Below are 24,701 nucleotides of genomic sequence, written 5' to 3' on the forward strand. Positions count from 1 at the left end.
CTGTAGAACACGTGGAGCCCAGGCACAGGTTGCACACCTAGAGAGCTGTGCCCCACTAAGAGACACGGTAAGCCTCTGACACAGAGCACTGTCTGCGGGCTTGAACTGGGGAAAAGGGGGAAGATATTTTGTTGTTTTTCCAAATGCACTTTTACCCTTGGCCTTGTCTCTGCCAATCTCTTTCCAGTGGACACTGTTTCACCCTCCTTAACTAGAGTTCGAAGAAAAACAGGTGAAGAGTTGAAGTTTAACTTGTCCCATAGCCATAATATTTTCTTTGCTGCCCCCAAAATACTTCTAAAGTGGGAATGTAGTGACCTTGGGAAATCCTGCCAATAACACCATCTTATTTTTTTCATATGAATGTTCCAAAAATATTTATTTATAAAAAATACAATGGGATAAGTTTATGCTGAGAAATGTAGCAATAAATACAGTTGGAGGAAACCGAGTGGCTCTACAGTATACATGAGAGCTAAGACACCCATCTTCTCCTGGCTCCAAACATCAGACCTCAAGATGGGTGAAAAGGACCCAGTTCATGTAGCATTTGTGGACTTGAGTACAGATACCTAGATCTCACATTAAAAAGTGAAACAAAACAAAAAGAAAGCAAAACAACAACAACAAAAACAAACAAAAAAATAAGCACCTATAATCCCCCGCACTAGGAAGGTCAAATGGGTGGGTCTGGATCTTGGGGCCTTACTCACCTGCCTGTCCAGCTTAATTGCCATCTGATGAGTCTCATAAAAGACCCTGTCTCAAAAGGCAAGATATACAGCATAAAGAAAGACACTTAATATCAATCTCTGGTTTCAACATATGTGTTCATAAAAGCATACTTAAGTGTCATGCTCACATATATACCTGAAAGCACATATATCACACATAGACTTCTCTCTCTCTCTCTCTCTCTCTCTCTTCACACACACACACACACACACACACACACGAGAGAGAGAGAGAGAGAGAGAGAGAGAGAGAGAGAGAGAGAGAGAGAGAGAGAGACTTAACTTACAAACAGGAAGGGAGGTTTATAAAGGAGATGAAAAGGATGAGGAGCTATGGAGAGGTAAGTGTGACCAGAATGCATTATGCATGTGGGTGAAATTGTATATAAAACCTGTCAGGCACTGCACTCCTAACTAGCAGCCTAAAGAAAATTCATTTTATACAGAGATATGTGGGCACGAGATATGGGGCATGTGTCGTGTGTGTGTGTGTGTGTGTGTGTGTGTGTGTGTGTGTGTGTGTAAACAATACAATAAATAATATCCAACTTATGGTCTCATTTATGTAAAATCAAGATGATACAAACTAGCATAGTAACATTATTTTCTGACCACCAATGTCTCTTAGGAAGTAAGATGGCTAACAGAAAATATTATGAAGAGCTAGGGAGGAGAAATCTTCAGTGTGTGTGTGTGTGTGTGTGTGTGTGTGTGTGTGCGCGCGCGTGCACACACACGTGCACACACGTGCACACAGACATTCATAGGCAAATATAGATATCCATATATGTATAATTATTTAAATTGTGATGAATTCATCAATAATATCCAATAGATACATTCCAAAGTGAAATGTGTCCAAAGGAAATAATAGACAGATCTGCTTTGCCTCTTAATGACTAAAAATCAAAACTAGAAACACTAGAAATACTATGTGGGTAAAATGTGCTTCACACTGTTCATTAGGAGACACAGGACACTCAGTACTCACTGGACTTAGTTTTCAGAATTCAGATAATGGAGGAAGTATTCAAATCCACTCAGGCATTTCCCCCTGAGTGAGAAGATTGAATTCAGATTTTAGGAAGGACAAGACAGCAGACAGGAATTTGCAGGCTAAACCAACAAGGACAGAGTGGCCCTTGAGAGCACGGAGTGCTCTGTGAGACAAAGTCTGAAGCTGAGATTTCCTAGAAACAGGTCAATACAAACCAGCCAATCCCTCCTTGTCACAGCAGTGAGATCCAGAGACAGTCCAGTGGAATGAAATCCAGAGGGCATACATGGCCCTGTGCCCTTGTCCTTGACATTGATATTTTCAACACAATAGAGCTGCAATTGGTTTGAAGCGATTAACATTGTGATTAAACTGTTATTATTCTCTCTCTCTCTCTCTCTCTCTCTCTCTCTCTCTCTCTCTCACACACACACACACACACACACACACACACACACAAAACCATAAAACCCTAACTAGCATTCATAGTGCTGGAAGGTGCATTCCACCTTCCCACAAGAGAAAGTTTTTCATCAATATCACCCAGCTACAAAACCTGAGCACCCTGCCTGCAAGTAATACTTGTGTGACAATGGTACAAATGTAAAGAGAGTTAGCTACGATTTTTGGTTGGATTTAAGTACTACTCCATGAGGTAGAACACATACCTAACACTGCTCAAGTGGCTAAGAACCTGAGATTAGCCAGGCCATGTCCTAGGGGAAAATCCAATACTATTATTCTGCTAAAGGAACAAAGCAACAAAATGGATCCTAGGGATATACTGCTATTGACTCACTCATCCATTGTCAGAGAAGCTTCCTCTTGCAGTAGTTGGGAACAAACAGAGAGACTCACAACTGTACAGTGTATAGAGAATAAGCGACTTTGGACCACTCAGTCCTACATGGGATGTCTTCTTCATCAAACCTTTTCCTGTGAGCTATCCCAAGTCTAAGACCTCTAGGGACGCAGACAACCAAGCTGCTGGTTGCTGCCTGTACCCAAGACCTGGGAGAGCAGCGGTTCCTCCGTGTGCCAGGCAGGCACAGGTACTCTGCCCTGTGGAGAAGGCAGAGTCGCCATCTTTGTCCTTAGCCATACAAGACAGGCGACCCCAGGTACTGAGCTATCCTGAGTCCAAGACCTCTGGGGATGCAGACAACTGAGCAGATGGTTGCTGTCTGCGCCCAGGACGTGGGAGACCAGTAGTTCCTCTGTGTGCCAGCCAGGTGTGGGGCCAGTGCCCTGAAGGATGCCTGCTGCCATCCTCGCTCTCTGACAGAGCAGACAGGCAGTACCAGGTTCAGTCCACAGAGACAACCCAAGCATAACATTGCTTGGGGCAGGACACACCAAGGCTCCAACAGCACCCAAGAGGAGGGCAGCACATCAGCAATCTGTGACAGGGGAAACACAGCCATCCAATGTTCTGGAAATAGCCTTCAGGCTCAAAGGAGGTTGAAGCACCAGCCAGTGACAACAAGACCAACTAATAACAGTGAGAACTAGATGGCAAAAGGCAAACGTAGGAACATTACTCACAGAAATCAAGGCAATATGTCAGCATCTGAACCCAATTCTCCATTAACAGCAAGTCCTGGATACCCAAACACACCAGAAAAACAAGATTTGGATTTAAAAGCGCTGGTCATGATGCTGTTACAGGAACACATGATGGATATGAATAAACCTCTTAGAGAAATTCAGGAAGAAACGGATCAAAAGTTAGAAGCCCTTACAAGGGAAACACAAAAATCATTAAAAGAAATTCAGGAGAATATGGGTCAAAAGATAGAAGTCAATACGGACGAAATGCAAAAATCATTTAAAGAAATACAGGAGAAGTTTGGTCAACAGGCAGAGGTCATGAAAGAGGAAACACAAAAATCTCTTAAAGAATTACAGGAAAACACGAATAAGCAAGTGAAGGAGCAAAACCATCCAGGAACTAAAAACAGAAGTAAAAACAACTAAGAAATCACAAAGAGAGACAATTTTGGAGATAGAAAAACTTGAAAAGAAATCAGGGGCCATAGATGCAAATATCAACAACATAATACAAGAGATAGAAGAAAGAATCTCAGATGCCGAAGATACTATAGAAACCATGGATTCAACAGTCAAAGAAAATGCAAAATGTAAAAAGCTTGTAACCCAAAACATCAAGGAAATCCAGAACACAATGAGAAATCCAAACTTAAGGATCATAGGCATAGATGAGAGTAAAGATTTACAACTTAAAGGGCCAGAAAATATTGTCAATAAAATTATGGAAGAAGCCGGGCGGTGGTGGCACACGCCCATAATCCCAGCACTCTGGGAGGCAGAGGCAGGCGGATTTCTGAGTTTGAGGCCAGCCTGTTCTACATAGTGAGTTCCAGGACAGCCAGGGCTATACAGAGAAACCCTGTCTCAAAAAAAAATAATAATCCAAAAAACCAAAAAAAAAAAAAATATTATGGAAGAAAACTTCCCAAACCTAAAGAGAGAGATGCCCATGAACATGGAAGAAGCCTGCAGAACTCCAAACAGACTGGACCAGAACAGAAATACCTCCCATCACATAATAATCAAAACCAAAAATGTACTAAAAAAAGAAAGAATATTAAAGACAGTAAGAGAAAAAGGCCAAGTAACATATAAAGGAAGACCTATCAGAATCACACCAGACTTCTCACCAGAGACTATGAAAGCTAGAAGATCCTGGGCAGATCTCATGCGGACTCTAAGAGAACACAAATGCCAGCCAAAACTACTATACTCAGCAATACTCTCAATCACCATGGATGGAGAAACCAAGATATTCCATGACAAAATCAAGTTTAACCAATATCTTTCCACAAACCCAGCCCTACAAAGGAAAATAGATAGAAAACACCAATACAAGGAGGGAAACTTCACCCTGGAAAAAAAGCAAGATAGTAACCTTCTTTCATCAAACCCAAAAGAAGATAACCAATCAAATATAAAAAACAACATCAAAAATGACAGGAAGTAATAATCACTATTCCTTAATATCTCTTGACATCAATGGACCCAATCCCCAATAAAAAGACATAGAATAACATAGAATAACAGACTGGATACGTAAACAGGACCCTACATTTTGCTGCATACAGGAAACATACCTCAGTGTCAAAGACAAACACTATCTTAGAGTAAGAGGCTGGAAGACAATTTTACAAGCAAATGGTCTCAGGAAACAAGCCAGAGTAGCCATTCTAATATCAGATAAAATTGACTTTCAACCTAAAGTCATCAAAAAAAGACACTGAGGGACACTTCTTGCTGGTCAAAGGAAAAATACACCAAGAAGAACTCTCAATCCTGAACATCTATGCTCCAAATGCAAGAGCACAGTCATTCATAAAAGAAACTTTACTAAAGCTCAAAGCACACATTTCACCTAACACGATAATTGTGGGTGACTTCAACACTGCACTCTCCTCAAAGGACCAATCAGGAAAACAGAAACTAAACAGGGACTCAGTGAAACTAATTGAAGCTTTGGACCAATTAGTTAACAGATGTATATAGAACATTTCATCCTAAAGCAAAAGAATATACCCTTTTCTCAGCACCTGATGGTACCTTCTCCAAACTGATCATATAATCGGTCACAAGACAGACCTCAACTAACATAAGAAGATCAAAATAATCCCTTGCCTCTTATCAGATCACTACGGAGTAAAATTGGTCTTCAATAGCAACAAAATCAACAGAAAGCCCACATACACATGGAAACTGATCAATACTCAATGATATCTTGGTCAAAGAAGAAATACAGAAAGAAATCAAAGACATTTTAGAATTTAATGAAAATGAAGACACAACTTACCCAAATATATGAGACACAATGAAAGCAGTACTAAGAGGAAAACTCATAGCCCTGAGTGCCTCCAAAAAGAAAATGGAAAGAGCATACACTAGCAGCTTAACGACACACCTGAAAGTCCTGGAATAAAAAGGAGCTAATTTACCTAGGAGGAGTAGAAGACAGGAAATCATCAAACTCAGGGCTGAAATCAATCAAGTAGAAACAAAGAGAACCATACAAAGAATCAACAAAACCAGGAGCTGGTTCTTTGAGAAAATCAACAAGATAGATAAACCCTTAGCCAGACTAACCAAGGGGCACAGAGACAGTATCCAGATTAACAAAATTAGAAACGAAAAAGGAGATATAACAACAGAAACTGAGGAAATTCAAAAAATCATCAGATCCTACTACAAAAGCCTATACTCAACACAACTGGAGGATCTGGAGGAAATGGAAAGTTTCCTGGACAGATATCAAACACCAAAATTAAAACAGGATCAAATAGATCATCTAAACAGTCCCATAACACCTAAAGAAATAAAAGGGGTCATAGAAAGTCTCCCAACCAAAAAAAAAGCACGGGATCAGATGGTTTTAGTGCATAATTCTATCAGCCCTTCAAAGAAGACCTAACACCAATACTCTTCAAACTATTCCACAAAAAAAGAAACAGAAAGAACACTACCCAACTCGTTCTACGAAGCCACAATTACACTGATACCAAAACCACACAAAGATCTGACAAAGAAAGAGAACTTCAGACCAATTTCCCTTATGAATATCGATGCAAAAAATACTAAATAAAATTCTTGCCTACTGAATAAAGGAACACATCAAAACTATCATTCACCATGATCAAGTAGGCTTCATCCCAGGGATGCAGGGATGGTTCAATATAAGGAAATCCATCAATGCCATCCACTACATAAACAAACTCAAAGAAAAAACCCACATGATCATTTCATTAGATGCTGAAAAAGCATGTGACAAAATTCAGCATCCTTTCATGCTAAAAGTCTTGGAAAGAACAGGAATTCAAGGTCCATACCTAAACATAGTTAAAGCGATATACAGCAAACTGGTAGCCAACATCAAACTAAATGAAGAGAAACTTGAAGCAATCCCACTAAACTTAGGGACTAGACAAGGCTGCCCTCTCTCTCCATTATCAATATTGAAAAGATATGGAGAGAGAGGGCAGCCTTGTCTAGTTGAAGTTCTAGCTAGAGCAATTGGACAACATAGGGAGCTCAAAGGGATACAAATTGGAAAGAAAGAAATCAAATTATCATTATTTGCAGATGATATGATAGTATACTTAAGTCACCCAAAAAACTCCACCAGAGAACTTCTACAGCTGATAAACAACTTCAGCAAAGTGACAGGTTATAAAATCAACTCAAGCAAATCAGTAGCCTTCCTATTCTCTAAGTATAAACAGACTGAGAAAGAAGTTTGGGAAATGACACCCTTCAAAATAGCCGCAAACAATATAAAGTATCTTGGTGTGACTCTAACCAAGCAAATAAAAGATCTGTATGATAAGAACTTTAGGTCTCTGAAGAAGGAAATTGAAGAAGACCTCAGAAAATGGAAAAATCTTCCATGCTCTTGTATTGGCAGGATTAATATAGTTAAAATGGCCATCTTGCCAAAAGCAGTATATAGTTTCAATGCAATTCCCATCAAAATCCCAACTCAGTTCTTCTTAGAGTTAGAAAAAGCAATTCTCAAATTCATCTGGAATAAAAAAAAAACCAGGATAGCTAAAACTATTCTCAACAGTAAAAGAGCTTCTGGGAGAATCAATATCCCAGACCTCAAGCAATACTACAGAGCAATAGTGTTGAAAACTGCATGATATTGGCACAGCAACAGGCAAGTGGACGAGTGGAATAGAATTGAAGACCCAGAAATGAATCCACACAACTATGGTCACTTGTTATTCAAAACCCTGAGATTTCACCTCACACCAGTCAGAATGGCTAAGGTTAAAAACTCAGGGGACAGCAGGAATTGGCAAGGATGTGGAGAAAGAGGAACACTCCTCCACTGCTGGTGGGATGGCAAGCTGGAACAACCACTCTGGAAATCAATCTGGTGGTTCCTCAGAAAACTGAACATGACACTACCAGAGGACCCTGCTATACCACTCCTGAGCATATACCCAGAGGATTCCCCAGCATGCAATAAGGACACATGCTCCACTATGCTCATAGCAGCCTTATTTATAATAGCCAGAAGCTGGAAAGAACCCAGATGTCCCTCAATGGAGGAATGGATACAGAAAATGTGGTATATGTACACAATGGAATACTACTCAGCAATTAAAAACAATGAATTCATGAAATTTGTAGGCAAATGGTTGGAACTGGAAAATATCATCCTAAGTGAGGTAACCCAATCACAAAAGAATATACATGGAATGCAATCACTGATAAGTGGATATTAATTAGCCCAGAAGCTCTGAATACCCAGGACACAATTAGCATACCAAATGACTCCCATGAAGAAGTAAGGAGAGGGCCCTGATCCTGTAATGGCCTGATCCAGCATTGTAGAGGAGTACCAGGACAGAGAAAAAGGAGGGAGGTGATTGGAGAATGGGTGGAGAGAAGGCTTATGGGACATATGGGGAGGGGGAAACTGGGAAAGGGGAAAGCATTTGGAATGTAAACAAAGAATTTAGAAAATTACAAAAAAAAAATGTGGAAAAAAAATCTTTCCTGTCCCGTCAAGGATGAGATTTAAGCCTGGGAAGAGGTAAATAAAGGTTGTCTGAGCCAAAGGTAGGGGATGACTCCAACGAAATAGGAGTTGTGTCTTCCATATACAACAGGACTAATATACCTAATATACCAATGGCAATTTTTCTGAGTCTGTACTGTACACAAACATGGGAGGTTTAATTGCTTAGAGTGACAGGATCTGCTTCATACAAATAAAATCACAGGGGTGTAGAACAGAGCTCAACACCTCAAGATTATGCTGCCAGTCCATTCATTCCCACCCAAGTCTCCTCACTTCTGAAAGTGTACCTTGTTTCAATGCAATTATCTTACCTCCTTGGCAATGATTATATGTATGGTTTCTCCTTGCCTTTATGATGTACATACCATAAAACATGAACAAAAATACAAGCTTCATTAAAACACTTATGCCACAGAATCCCTGGCCAAAGTGAAAGAGGACAGGGGCCATAAAAGTGAGGGTTTTTTTCGATATATTTTTTATTTACATTGCAAATGATTTCCCCTTTCCTAGCTCCCCACTCCCCGAAAGTCCCATAAGCCCTCTTCCTTCCCCCTGTTCCCCCATCCACCCCTTCCCATTTCCCTGTTCTGGTATTGCCCTATACTGCTGCACTGAGCCTTTCCAGGACCAGGACCTTTCTTCTTGGACATCATTTGATATGTGGATTATGTCTTGGGTATTCCTAGTTTCTAGGCTAATATCCGCTTATCAGTGAGTGCATGCCATGATTGATCTTTTGAGACTGGGTTACCTCACTTAGGTAATTCTGCTCCATCCATTTGTCTAAGAATTTCATGAATTCATTGTTTCTAATGACTGAATAGTACTCCATTGTGTATATGTACCACAATTTTTGTATCCATTCCTCCATTGAGGGACATCTGGGTTCTTTCCAGCTTCTGGCTATTATAAATAGGGCTTCTATGAGCATAGTGGAGCATGTATCCGTATTACATGCTGGGGAATCCTCTGGGTATAGTTCTAAAGCTTGTGGTGGATGAAGCCCTAACCCTGTGTGTGCACAGCCCCATGCACGCAACCCTGTGTGGGCACAGCCTGTGTGCGTGCTTGCTGTAACCCTCTTCTTATGCCCTATTTCATTCCCAGAATTCCTCTGGCAGATCTAGTTACCACCTGTGTAACTGAATTTAAATCCGAATTTCAGGCATAGGTTCCATTCACTTCCAGTCCTGGCGTAATGGATTGGTAAGCCTCCAATGTAAATAGTATTAAAAAGCAGAGGACAAGCCAAATCAAAGACAAAGTCAGTGTTGACAAACCTCTGCCCTGATTTCTAGACAGGATGTGACACTTTCTGGAAGAGATAAGTACATAATGTGGAAAGGGCAGGGTTGGAGATCTCAGGCTACTACTTTCCATGACCCTTCCTAGGAAGACTGTGGTTGAAATAACAGAAGGAAGATGAATTACAAGGGGAAAAAAAAGGAAGATTGTTTTCTCTTGCTGTTTCCAAGTACACCGCTAGAACATTTGGAAAAGAGGAAATCAGAATTTCTTCCAGAAAGGTTGCTAGGGCTCAAGATGTATCCCAGCCTAGAATTTGTCTCAGTTACTATTGTGCAGCACATAATTAGAATACTGGGCAGTCAGCAAGCCCTGACCAGTTTCCTCCATTATCTCCTTGACTCATCCTTTCAGAGGCTGTAAAAGATCCTTAAGGTATTTAATTTGTGTGAATATTTGGCAGGGAAAGTAAGAGTAGAGAGTCTAGAATGCTTGTGCTTCTGGGACAGGTAGTGCTTAGAGTGTCTAGTGTCATTCCTGTTGCTGTCAGAAACTTCTCTGACTGAATCAGCTTAGTGAAAAAGGATTTGTTTGGCTCACACCTCCAGCTTCCAAACTATTACAACTCTGGGATATCAAGGCAGAAACTTAACCAATATCCAAAGTCAAAAGCAGAAAGGACACATGTAGATACGCCACCAGCTTCCTTGCATTTCCTCAGCTGGCTTTGTCCTGTCTGGCATAGTTCAGGTCCCCCTGCCTCGGAAATGGAGCTCCACTCAATAGCCTAAGTGTTTCTACATCAACTAAGAAAGAAGACAGTGCTCCACAACACATGCCCACAAGGAAACCTGATCTACACAATCCCTTATTTGGTTTCTGTTCCTAGGTAATTCTATACTGCAATGAGTTAGAATATAAAACTATCAGAGTAGTCACTATAGTACTGCTTTCCACTGACTGAGAGCAAGGCTGAAGTTAGGATCTTTGAGAGACTATAAGCCTCAGCGTGTGCCCAAGAGCAGAGGCCAGAGAGGGGAGCTAGTTCTTGAGAAAATGGAACAGTTCCCTTTCTTCCAAGCTTCTCTGGGGTTTCCTTTCTACAGGCTTGTGTCAAGAATTTTAGATTTAAAGAAGCAGCACCTCCAACAGGCCAGAAGCAAGGCTTTAAACTCCTTAGAGAGGCACCTTAGCTGACAGTATACACTGTGGACATCCTCAGGATCCCATCAGGGGCCTGGAGCAGGGGCTCCTACCAGGCAAAGCACATTTTGTGGGTGTGGTTTTTCAAAGCAAACCTGGAGATGTCCTCAGACAAGAATGAGGACTTTTGGTCCCCATGTTTGTAAACAGAACAGATTGTCAGTCCTGCACGTTGCATGCAGTGATCTTGTTACGGTAACCTTTATTTTTTTCCAAAAAGAATAAAGAGGTAAAAATGTAACAAGAATTTATTTGATATATTAATGTTGACATCAAAGTTGTTGAAGGAAGATTCTTTCCACCCAGCCCCAGTGGCAATAGCTGATGTAGAGAGTCATAACTGAAAACAAGTGACTCCTGAGTGTTCAGCTTTAAATGGCCTAAATCACAGAGGGGGGAGGAAGGGAGGGAAAGGGAGAGAGAGGATATAATAACAGAGAGAGAGAGAGAGAGAGAGAGAGAGAGAGAGAGAGAGAGAGAGCTAGCTCAGGGTTGGACTAAAAGAATGTAAAGACCACAGAACATTGTGGACTTGGAGTGTGATTGGATGTGAAGTGTCATAAAATTCTATCTTGTGGATGTGACACAGCCATTGCACACACAGCTATAAGCATCTGCACCGGCTATGCCCAAGATCAAGCTCATCGACCTCCCAGTACGTGTCTATGGATGGCTTAGAGCTTCCACCCACTTACAACTGAGGAGCTGTTGATAACTCATGGCTGTTAGTAGGAGAGTCATTCTTTCTTTAATGGTGTAGCTACTGGGAGTTTTCCCACACCTGAATAAATAACCTTGGACCCATGTTCATGGAAGCAGCCTTAATTAAACTCAGTGGGTCATTAATAAAATGGGGAACTAGAAAATGTGACTCAATGCAACAAAAGGAGAGTTGCCTGAAAATTAGTTTGGTGGGTAGAATGGAAATCCAGAAGCTGGGGGGCAGGAAAGTAGATATTTTATCACTACCCGTATGGTTTTGGAGTTTGAATAGAAATACCATGAACGTAGTATTGATTGTGCATCATGATTCACAGTTAGGGAATTGTTTCACTTTTCCTACCAACACTGTTAACTTTCACTACAAGTTGAGTTTGTGTACAAAATTTGCAACCACTTATGCTTGGTAACTAATTTTCATAGCAACATATTGAATCTTCATAAACTATTTGTATCAAGTAATGATCTTTTGCCCAGCTCCACTTTTAGCTCACCATAATTTCTTCACTGAGATACTACCAACTTCAGTGGTGACAAATGAATAATTGAACCTGTGACTCTCTTCCATTCCCCTTCCATTGCCTTCTCAGTTTATGTACATGTTTACCCGATTCCAGTACTAAGAACACACTATTATTTTCAATAAAATACATTCTGCTACTATAATTATTTTTTATGTTGTCCCTGCACGTGCTTCTTCATTTTGGAAATTTTCCCTTCCTCTTGGTACATGACACTCATCTTGAATTTACCATGTCTCAGTCATTAAATCACACATTTTAAGTCCTTCAAGGGTAAATGCTATTTAGTGGCAGGATATATGAAGCAGTAGGTTACATGAGACAAACGTTTCCTCTGCAAAGAAAGGGTAAAACTATCAAGACTGGGTCTAGGGGAAGGTATATAGAAGGCAGAATTTTCTAGGAAGGGTTGTTCCTAAGAAGGGATTTCTGAGCTACAAGAAGACCAAGTGTGGTACATGGGCTTTCCACAAATGAGTAGACAGAGTGTGAGGGCTACCTGCTAGGGTATCAAAAGGCAGAAATCTGTGCTGGGGTAGGAAACCCTCTGAAGATTCGGAGCACCTCCATCAACCCCAGCTTCCCCTCCCCAGGCAGCTCAGTGATGTCTCAATGTCATGTCTTCTTCATCTTCTTGGCTTTACTCAGATACCTGATCACAGCACCAAGAACCTTTGCACAAAGCCATAAGATGCCCAGAGTGAATGCTACCAGGAACAGGATGACATCTAGCAGATACTGCTCGTGCCATGACTGCTGGAAAGCATAGGGCTTGAGGTGTGCTGCACCCCCTGTCTCCAGGATGTGGTCAATCCAGCCCACAAGCCTCTGGGCTGGGGGAACAGGGTGGGTATGTCTGATTACTCTGGCAGCCATTGCTGCAGACTTGTACCTGTGGGTCAAAACAGAAGGGATGCCATCATAGTGATGTGTCAATATTTTGAGACCTCATATCTCTCATTACCCCTAACACACACACACACACACACACACACACATACACTCACACACACACACAAACACCACCCAAATGTTTCTTCTCTGTGCCCATAGGTCAGTTATATATTGATATGTACATGCCTCTCATTAGCTGGATCTACTTTAAAAGATTAATATAATCTTACTCACTCAGATTAGTAAAAGTATTAAGGTATCAAAAATTACTATTTCAGGACTAGGCCATACCTCTTCTATTAAATAATGGTAATGTTATAATGAACATAATATTATATGTATGGAACAATTATTCTGTATCATTGTATACTTGCTGACAAATAAAACTCTGGAGAATCTGAAGAATTGTGCATCATTTCCTTCATATATCAGCAGAGCATCATATTGGTCAGAACTGATTTTCCCAACTCAAGCTTCATATTTACATATTATGCATAGTAGCATCCTGTGCTTGGTTTAAGGATTTAATTTTCATTTTAATTATTCCATGTTTACATGCATGTGTATATATGCACATGAATGCAGCTGCCAGTGGAGGCCAGAAAAGGTTATCAGATCCCCTGGAGATGGATTTACAGGTGGTTGTAGGCCCTACAGTATCTGTATAGTTAACCAAACTCCAGTACTCTAGAAGAACAGCAAGGGCTGTCATCCACTGAGCCATCTCTGCAGGACGCTGTGCTTCATTTAAGTCTTCTTGGTTTGTCACTATGTCAAAATTATTTGGCTAAAGAATTCTCATATTTGCATTTTCACAAATTATAGAGCTGGCCCTAATGATGCACACTATCATTTCTGTTGTACTCTAAAATATTTCTATCATGGGACACAATGAGGAATGCCCACTCAGAATTTAATAATCTGAAAATCCAGTTGTTCTTCAGAAATTGAACATCCACCACAACACATGAAACTGCAAATACTTACAACTGCCCTGAAACCTAACAATTCTTTACGTCTTACACCTTCTGTTACATGGTTGTTTTTCTTCCCATTAACAAAAGCTGCCTGAGAACCTAATTATAAAGAACTGTACAAAATTTGAAGAATTGACTCAGGTTTCTGCCCTTGAAGCATCAATAAATTATTCATCCATTCTTCATTATAAGGGGGAAAATACTTGTTTTTCTTTAAGGGAAATCACTGAGTTCTGGTAGGAGGCATTTACCCTGGAGTGCCCAGGGCCCATCCCATGGCATCGCTGATTGGGAAACCATTAACAACCTGTTAACACTTTGCTAGGCACTGAGAAAAAAGTGGAAGATAAGGGACTCACACTTAAGTTTACAGATTACTATAAAGTACAAAGCACTCACTGGTGGTATAACAGTGAGCATAGCTGCTATCCAATAAGGTACGAAAGTAAACTACAGAAGAGCATTTGTAGACTGTAAATGTTAAGACAGAATTTCTGTAGTAAGCTAGCATGATAGGAGGCTGCTAGAACAAGAACCATTGAACTAGAAAGATGTCAGAGGTGAGACTTGAATCTCATGGACAAGCTATTCCCTAAAGAGAATGGGAGGAGCATTGATAGACAAATTGAGAGGAAGAGGAGTGGGAGGAGGAGGAGGAAGAAGAGGAGAAAGAGGAGAACGTGGTATGTTTGTAGAAGTATAAGGCAAACCCCCTGCCTCACATGAAATTCTCATTAAAGAAAATTATCTCACTAAAAGAGGCCCCATATATGTAGACATAAACTAGAAACTCACTCTTGGCACCTTATTATAATTTCTGTAGTGCTACTTTCAGGGGACACAGGTCAGCTCTAATATATTACCCATAATTCTGTTTCCTGGATTACTCTTCTCTATTGAAAAATAGACTCTCCCATATTGCTCTTAGATGAGATCTACATTCACCTTGATGATCACAACACATGATATCTACATACCTCTTGTCTTCCATGACTTGTTTGATCTTCAGGACCAGTGTCTCCTCCTTGACATCCTCAGGCTGGATGGAAATTCCAAACTTTCTTGCCTCTACTCGGACCATGTTGTAAGGCTGATCTAAGTTGATTGGAATCCCAACAATGGGAACCCCATGTTGGATGGCTTCTGTTACACTGCGGATTCCTCCATGGGTAATGAACAGACGAATGCTTGGGTGGGCTGATACAAAAGGAAAAAGGTTCAACACTTTGGGTTGAAAAGTTTAGGAGAGTGAGTTAAATTTGCACTTCAGAGAAAAATAATAAAAGCCAGGAAGACTTCCATGTATATTTTACACACAGTAAAATCCACTGTGTGTTATATTTTCTATAGTTTAAAGACTATGAATCAAGCAATAATGCAGCAGACATGTTTGTCCTTCTAAACCCTAATATCTGCCCTATGTTTCTTAAAAGAAATTAAAATGACTGTTTATAATTGAATAATTTTTTAAATTTTATTTATTGAATATAATCTTCATTTACATTTTCAATAATAAAACCCTTCCTGATTTCTCCCCTCCCCAAAGACCCCCCCAACCCCTCCTCCCAACCCCTGCCTCCACATATATGCCCCTCCACCCGACCCACTTCCACCCATCCCCTATTCGATTTACCTTTGTTGGGGCAATGATTGATCTCTATATCTATACATGTCTTATAGAATCAGCTCATCTTCTCTAGAAAATACTATGCAGTTTAACTATATAGAAAGTTGTGCCTTTGGTGATTTTGAGCCATTATCCTGTGACCTCTTTATTAAATGTAGTGGTGAGACGTCTCCAAGGGCAGCTCAGAAACAAAGATTATCATTAGTGCATGTAAGGCCATCTCCATAAAACCAACAGTAGGCCAATTCAATAGCCTGCTTTTAAGGAACTCAACCTAGTGCTCCCATGGCTTACACCAAGCATTGTTGGCAAAAACATTGTGTAGTTATGAATCTTCAAACCCCTTCTGCATAAGAAGCATTGTGCTAAGAATGTATACAGTCATTTCTGTTATGTGACACATGATTGACAGGTGCTAAGCAGTTGACTAAAGACAACAGCAGTACTTTCCTTAGTTTGCTTGCTGCCATGTATTACATTCAAAATATCCTCTCAGTGGCAGATAGAGTGTAGTCAACATGATATGATAGAAGGCTATTTCTCAATGGAAACCTGAAGCCTGCCATATATGAAAATAGAATAAAGCAGGCTACTCTGGTGACTTTGAAAGGGTGGATTTACTCTCCTAACTCTCTGGCTAGGTGTACCTTCTCTGTGCTCCAGGATTGCCACGGTGGCCCGGTGAAGTCTGTAAAATAATATTTTATAGACAGAGGCAAGAAATGTCTCCTGGGAAAGCAGATTACCCTGTAAATTCAGAAGCTGAAAATCTCACTTGGCAATTTACTATACTTCTGAAAACTCTCCTCCTTCCTAGTTGCCAGGACATAGTATAACCAAGCAAATATAAATATGAAAGAATCCATCTTGTAGCCAAAAAATTCTGCAATGCTTTGCTCCAATTGTTTATGTAATTACGGTAGAAAAAGCATTTCAAGAACTCTAAGTCACAGGTTTTTTTTTTTTTTTTTTTTTTTTTTTTTTTTTTTTTTTTTTTTTTTTTGCTTTTTGTCATTCCTTTCAGGGCAGATGAATTCCAAACAATAGGCCCAAACTAAGAATATTTACATAAGAAGAACCTTATACAAGGTCCTTGCCATACAAATGGATATTGAGCAAGGTAAAAAAAATTAAATTTGAGTTGGTACCTAGCTCATAGCTACCTCCCCCATCCCAGAGGCCAGACTTTCTGTCTTGCAACTGAATTTGGATATTCCAGGGACATCCACAGCAGACAAGTTAATCCTGTTCTGCCTTTAATTCTTGATTTTGCTTGTTATGCACACTGGCTATCTCTGCCCAGGCCCACCTGGATAGCAATGGAAGTTTGTGAGGCACTGCTTTTGTGTTGCAGACCCCATATAGGGAGTCTCTGGGCAAAACAATATTTTTAGCTTATCCAAGTGTGATTCAGGAAACAGTAGATATTTTTTTACAGAGAGAGACTCTCTATTGAATGTATTAGTCAGGCTGGGCCTAAGGGCTACAGCCAGTTAGTTCAACAGATGGGCCTAAGGGCTGCAGCTGGTGAGTTCATCAGGCTGGGGACTAGGGGCTGCTACTGGAACTCATCACCAGGGGCCTCAGGGGCCTATGGTGGCCCCGGGGATGGCACAGAGAAGAATGCAGCAGACGGACTAGGCAGAAGTACTCTTGGAAGACAGTGCGATCAAGGCAGTTTCCCAAGCTCAGCAATGATGCCATCTTCAGCAGAAAGCTAGGCACGGGAACTGTCCTTCCTCAGTCCCAGGCCAGTGCGACAGAGGGACCACGATGAAGAAACCATTTAACTGCTGGTCCAGTTGAAGGGCCATCAGCAGTGGAACCAAGGCGACATAGGGTCCAGTTAGGCCCTGCGCCCACGACCACTGACCTTTGCTGGCCAGCCGGGCTGCGAACAGCTGCGGATTTACGGTGCCTTTCACCTCACAGAAGCCACATCAGAACTCTGCCTCCCGCCAGTCAGGAGGTACTCACCTCCATCTTGGTTTCGGACTCCAGAGAGATCGGACAGACTGAGGTACACAAACATAACCCGAGGCCAACATCGCGGGGGTCTAAGCCCGATGGGCGTTGGCCTGCACCCATGCCTTAGGCTGTTTGGGGGGCCATCAGGGTGCCAACCCAGCCAGGAGGTTTTTTTTGCCCGCGCCGCCATTTTGCCTACAGGATGCCAGAGAGCTCTAGCAGGCAAATCCGGCTAACAGGCATAGCCCGAGGCTAATATAGCGGGGGTCTAGGCCCCAACAGGCCCTGGACTGACCCCAAGAACTGGGCGGCTTGGTGGGCCATCTGTGTGTCAACCCGCCCAGGAGGTTGTTAGCCCAGCAGACTCTACCGGCACTTTCAGGGAGCGCGAGTGCACACGCCCGCCATCCTGGCCACCTGACAGACCCAATTAACAGTCATAGCCCGAGGGGAACTTTGCTTGGACCTTGGCCTCCCAGGCTTTTACCTGGACCCAGGGCCTGAGCAGCCAGGCTAGCCTTGTGTGCACCAACCCGATTGGGAGATCAGCTGCCCAGCAGAGTGATCAGCATGCAGAAAAGGTCCCGGCAGCATACACCATCAGCACTCCCTGAAGATGCAAACAGGCTCCATCTGGTTCACAGACACAATCTGTGGCAAAGCACACTAGAGCTGCAAGGGCACCCAAGAGGAGGACAGCACATCAGCAATCTCCTACAGGGGAAACCCAGCCATATAGTGTTGCAGTAATAGCCTCAGAGCCCCTCAGGAGGCCCAAACACCAGCCAGGGACAAGACCAACTAACTCCAGAGAACAAGATGGCAAAGGGCAAACGCAGGAACGCTACTAACAGAAATCTAGGCAATATGGCAGCATCTGAACCAAACTCTCCAACATCAGCAAGTCCTAGTTATGCCAACACACCAGAGAAACAAGATTTGGAATTAAAATCACTGATCATGATGCTGCTAGAAGAACACAAAAAGGACATAAATGAATCTCTTAAAGAAATACAGGGGAACATGAATAAGCTAGAAACCCATATAATGGAAACAGAAAAATCACTTGAAGAAATGCAGGAGAATAAGGCTCAAGAGATAGAAGCCAATAAAGAAGAAATGAAAAAAAAAAAAAAGAAATGCAGGAGAACTTGAGTCAAGAGGCAGAAATCATGAAAGAGGAAACACAAAAATCTCTTAAAGAATCACAGGAAAACACAAACAAACAAATGATGGAACTGAGCAAAACCATCCTGGATCTAAAAACAGAAGTAGAAACAACTAAGAAATCACAAAGGGAGACAACTTTGGAGATAGAAAACCTTGAGAAGAAATCAGGGGCCATAGATGCAAATATAAACAACAGAATACAAGAGATGGAAGAAAGAATCTCAGATGCCGAAGATACCATAGAAACCATTGACTCAACAGTCAAAGAAAATGCAAAATGCAAAAAGCTTGTATCCCAGAACATCCAGGAAATCCAGGATACAATGAGAAGACCAAACCTAAGGATTATAGGTTTAGATGAGAGTGAAGATTTACAACTGAAAGGGCCAGCAAATATCTTTAACAAAATTATGGAAGAAAACTTTCCCAACTTAAAGAGAGAGATACCTATGAATATACAAGAAGCCTACAGAACTCCAAACAGACTGGATCTGAGCAGAAATTCGTCTCACCACATAATAATTAAAACCCCAAATGCACTAAACAAAGAAAGAATATTAAAGGCAGTAAGAGAAGAAGGCCAAGTAACATATAAAGGAAGACCGATCAGAATCACACCAGACTTCTCACCAGAGACCATGAAAGCTAGAAGATCCTGGGCAGATCTCATGCAGACTCTAAGAGAACACAAATGTCAGCCAAGACTACTATACCCAGCAAAACTCTCAATCACAATAGATGGAGAAACCAAGACATTCCATGACAAAACCAAATTTACACAATATCGTTCCACAAACCCAGCTCTACAAAGAATAATAGGAGGAAAACTCCAATACAAGGAGGGAAACGACACTCTGGAAAAAGTAAGATAGTAAGTAACCTTCCTTCATCAAACCCAAAAGAAGATAATCACTCAAATATAAAAATAACATCAAAAATGACAGGAAGTAATAATATCTATTCCTTAATATATCTTAACATCAATGGACTCAATTCCCCAATAAAAAAACATAGACTAACAGACTGGATAAGGAAACAGGACCCTACATTTTGCTGCATACAGGAAACACACCTAAATGTCAAAGACAAAAACTACCTTGGAGTAAAAGGCTGGAAGACAATTTTACAAGCCAATGGTCTTGGGAAACGAGCCGGAGTAACCATTCTAATATCAGATAAAATTGACTTTCCACCTAAAGTCATCAAAAGAGAAACTGAAGGACACTTCTTGCTGGTCAAAGGAAAAATCCACCAAGAAAAACTTTCAATTCTGAACATCTATGCTCCAAATGCAAGGGCACCCTCATTCGTAAAAGAAACTTTACTAAAGCTCAAAGCACACATTGCACCTAACACAATAATTGTGGGGGACTTCAACACTCCACTCTCCTCAATGGACCGATCAGGAAAACAGAAACTAAACTGGGACACAGTAAAACTAATTGAAGCTTTGGACCAATTGGATTTGACTGATATTTATAGAACATTTCACCCTAAAGCAAAAGAATATACCTTTTTCTCAGCACCTCATGGAACTTTCTCTAAAATCGACCACATAATTGGTCACAAGACAGACCTCAACAAATACAAGAAGATCGAACTAATCCCATGCCTCCTATCAGATCACTATGATGTAAGAGTGGTTTTCAATAGCAACAAAAACAACAGAAAGCCCACATACACATGGAGGCTGAACAATACTCTACTCAATTACACGTTGGCCAAAGAAGAAATAAAGAAGGAAATCAGAGACTTTTTAGAATTTAATGAAAATGAAGGCACAACATACCCAAATCTATGGGACACAATGAAAGCAGTGCTAAGAGGAAAACTCATAGCCCTGAGTGCCTCCAAAAAGAAAATGGAGAGAGCATATACTAGCAGCTTAATGACACACCTGAAAGCCCTGGAACAAAAAGAAGCTATTTCACCCAGGAGGAGTAGAAGACAGGAAATCATCAAACTCAGGGCTGAAATCAATCAAGTGGAAACAAAGAGAGCCATACAAAGAATCAGCGAGTCCAGGAGCTGGTTCTTTGAGAAAATGAACAAGATAGATAAACCCTTAGCCAGACTGACCAAAGGGCACAGAGAAAGTATCCAAATTAACAAAATTAGAAATGAAAAGGGAGATATTACAACAGAAACTGGGGAAATCCAAAAAATCATCAGATCCTACTACAATAGCCTATACTCAACACAACTGGAGAATCTGGAGGAAATGGACAATTTCCTAGACAGATACCAAATACCAAAATTAAATCAGAACCAAATAGATCATCTAAACAGTCCCATAACCCCTAAAGAAATTGAAGGGGTCATAGAAAGTCTTCCAACCAAAAAAAGCACAGGACCAGATGGTTTCAGTGCAGAATTCTATCAGACCTTCAAAGAAGACCTAACACCAATACTCTTCAAACTATTCCACAAAATAGAAACAGAAGGAACACTACCCAATTCCTTCTATGAAGCCACAATTATGCTGACACCAAAACCACACAAAGATCCAACAAAGAAAGGAAACTTCAGACCAATCTCCCTTATGAACATCGATGCAAAAATACTCAATAAAATTCTTGCCAACCGAATCCAAGAACACATCAAAACGATCATCCACCATGATCAAGTAGGCTTTATCCCAGGGATGCAGGGTTGGTTCAATACACAGAAATCCATCACTGCAATCCACTACATAAACAAACTCAAAGAAAAAAACCACATGGTCATTTCATTGGATGCTGAAAAAGGATTTGACAAACTTCAGCATCCTTTCATGCTTAAAGTCTTAGAACGAACAGGAATTCAAGGTCCATACCTAAACATCGTTAAAGCAATATACAGAAAACCAGTAGCCAGCATCAAACTAAATGGAGAGAAACTTGAAGTAATCCCACTAAAATAGGGACTAGACAGGGCTGCCCCCTTTCTCCTTATCTTTGCAATATTGTACTTGAGGTACTAGCTCGGGCAATTCGACAACATAAGGAGGTCAAAGGGATACAAATTGAAAAGGAAGAAGTCAAACTATCATTATTTGCAGATGACATGATAGTCTACCTAAGTGACCCAAAAAACTCCACTAGAGAACTCCTACAGCTGATAAACAACTTCAGCAAAGTGGTAGGTTATAAAATCAACTCAAGCAAATCAGTGGCCTTCCTATACTCAAAGGATAAGCAGGCTGAGAAAGAAATTAGGGAAATGACCCCCTTCACAATAGCCACAAACAGTATAAAGTACCTTGGGGTGACTCTTACCAAACATGTGAAAGATCTGTATGACAAGAACTTCAAGACCCTGAAAAAGGAAATGGAAGAAGACCTCAAAAAATGGGAAAACCTCCCATGCTCATGGATCAGCAGGATCAACGTAGTTAAAATGGCCATTTTGCCAAAAGCAATATACAGATTCAATGCAATACCCATCAAAATCCCATCTCAATTCTTCACAGAGTTAGAAAGAGCAATTATCAAATTCATCTAGAATAACAAAAAACCCAGGATAGCTAAAACTATTCTCAGCAACAAAAGAAATTCTGGGGGAATCAGTATCCCTGACCTCAAGCAATACTACAGAGCAATAGTGTTAAAAACTGCATGGTATTTGGTACAGTGACAGGCAGACAGATCAATGGAACAGGATTGAAGATCCAGAAATGAACCCACACACCTATGGCCACTTGATCCTCGACAAAGAGGCTGAAAACATCCAATGGAAAAAAGATAGCCTTTTCAACAAATGGTGCTGGTTCAACTGGAGGTCAGCATGCAGAAGAATGCGAATTGATCCATCCTTGTCTCCTTGTACTAAGCTCAAATCCAAATGGATCAAGGACCTCCACATAAAGCCAGATACTCTGAAGCTAATAGAAAAGAAACTGGGGAAGACCCTTGAGGATATCGGTACAGGGAGAAAGTTTCTGAACAGAACACCAATAGCGTATGCTCTAAGATCAAGAATTGACAAATGGGACCTCATAAAATTACAAAGTTTCTGTAAGGCAAAGGACACCATCAAAAGGACAAATTGGCAACCAACAAATTGGGAAAAGATCTTCACCAATCCTACATCAGATAGAGGGCTAATATCCAATATATATAAAGAACTCAAGAAGTTAGACTCCAGAAAACCAAACAACCCTATTAAAAAATGGGGTACAGAGTTAAACAAAGAATTCTCACCTGAAGAACTTCCGATGGCAGAGAAACATCTTAAAACATGCTCAACTTCATTAGTCATTAGGGAAATACAAATCAAAACAACCCTGAGATTTCACCTTATACCAGTCAGAATGGCTAAGATTAAAAATTCAGGAGACAGCAGGTGTTGGCGAGGATGTGGAGAAAGAGGAACACTCCTCTACTGCTGGTGGGGTTGCAAATTGGTACAACCACTCTGGAAATCAGTCTGGCAGTTCCTCTGAAAACTGGGCACCTCACTTCCAGAAGACCCTGCTATACCACTCCTGGGCATATACCCAGAGGATTCCCCACCATGTAATAAGGATACATGCTCTACTATGTTCATAGCAGCCCTATTTATAATTGCCAGATGCTGGAAAGAACCCAGGTATCCCTCAACAGAAGAGTGGATGCAAAAAATGTGGTATATCTACACAATGGAGTACTATTCAGCCATTAGAAACAATGAATTCATGAAATTCTTAGGCAAATGGATGGAACTGGAGAACATCATACTAAGTGAGGTAACCCACACTCAAAAGGTGAATCATGGTATGCACTCACTAATAAGTGGATATTAACCTAGAAAACTGGAATACCCAAAACATAATCCACACATCAAATGAGGTACAAGAAGCACAGAGGAGTGGCCCCTTGTTCTGGTAAGACTCAGTGAAGCAGTATAGAACAAAATCAGAACAGGGAAGTGGGAAGGGTTGGGTGGGAAAACAGAGGGAGGGAAGGGGACTGATCGGACTTTCGGGGACTGGGGGGCCAGAAAAGGGGAAATCATTTGAAATATAAATAAATATATCAATAAATTAAAAAAAAAGAAACCATTTAACTGCATGCGCCCTGGACTTTGGGTAAACACCTTGTATTGCCCGAGAAAGCCTAGCCTTTTACAGATGAATGTGATGTTTAATTTGAGATGTTAATTTGACTGGACTAGGAGATACCCGAAATAATAATTCAGATTTCAAACTGCCTCTGTGGTCATGTCTGTTTGTCATCTCACCAGACCTGTGCCTTCCTGGACCAAAGAATCCTGGTTATCCCATGGTAGCGTTTGGGCTGTAACACGGGATCTTGCCTAAGGCTATCAATAGCAGCTCCTTCTAATATTAGTTTACAGCCCCATCTAGTTAGTGGGTCCTGCTGACTATCCCACGTGAGTATAAAGAAAAGAGACATCTATGCAGCCCTTACCTAGGAGGTCATTCTGTGGAAGCCAGTCCATGATTTTCACATTTTTAGCCAATTTGATATCCTTGGGCCAATAGGAAGCATTGAACTTCCAAATCACCCCTTGAGGGAGGTGGGCAAAGGCACTGTTCATCTCCTTGATGCTTTTCTTGGTCTGATAGAAGCTTAGTATGGATCCCTGAGAGACAAGAACAAAGCCAGAGTCTCCAAACTTGGCAATGAAGTTCTCCAAATCCTAGAGAGAGAAAAAGAGAGAAAACAGACAGTCAGACGATGTATCGATGTATGAATATGAACATGCCAGGCGGTGGTGGCGCACACCTGTAATCCCAGCACTCTGGGAGGCAGAGGCAGGTGGATTTCTGAGTTCGAGGCCAGCCTTGTCTACAGAGTGAGTTCCAGGACAGCCAAGGCTACACAGAGAAACCCTGTCTCGAAAAAAAAAAATCAAAAAAAAAAAAAAGAACATAAACATGAACATGCCTGCCTACCCATTAGCAACTTCTACAAAGTGTCCTGAGCTACCTTTCATAGATCAGTGTCCTCTGCATCCCACTTTATTTATTGTGCTTACCTGGTCTAGAAATCACTTGGGTCCTTCTTACAGACACGTTTTCCATATAAACACTTTCGTTAGTCAATATAAGTCTGAAGAGGGTTTTAGGGTTTCAGCCAACACTA

At 41.1% G+C, this 24,701-nt stretch overlaps 1 protein-coding gene across 1 annotated transcript in view; it reads right to left on the reverse strand.

The window, feature by feature from the left end:
* Positions 1 to 12,612: 12,612 nt before the first annotated feature.
* Positions 12,613 to 24,701, reverse strand: part of LOC127666878 (UDP-glucuronosyltransferase 3A2-like) — a 28,717-nt gene continuing 16,628 nt past the window's right edge. Inside the window, exons 5-7 of the mRNA XM_052159870.1 lie at positions 24,024 to 24,255; positions 14,846 to 15,065; positions 12,613 to 12,889 (exon numbers count right to left, since the gene is read on the reverse strand). Coding sequence (XP_052015830.1) covers positions 12,613 to 12,889; positions 14,846 to 15,065; positions 24,024 to 24,255 — 729 coding nt within the window. The remainder of the gene's footprint in view (positions 12,890 to 14,845; positions 15,066 to 24,023; positions 24,256 to 24,701) is intronic.

The sequence above is a fragment of the Apodemus sylvaticus genome, chromosome 16, assembly GCF_947179515.1.
Source record: "Apodemus sylvaticus chromosome 16, mApoSyl1.1, whole genome shotgun sequence".
In the NCBI taxonomy this organism is placed as follows: Eukaryota; Metazoa; Chordata; class Mammalia; order Rodentia; family Muridae; genus Apodemus; species Apodemus sylvaticus.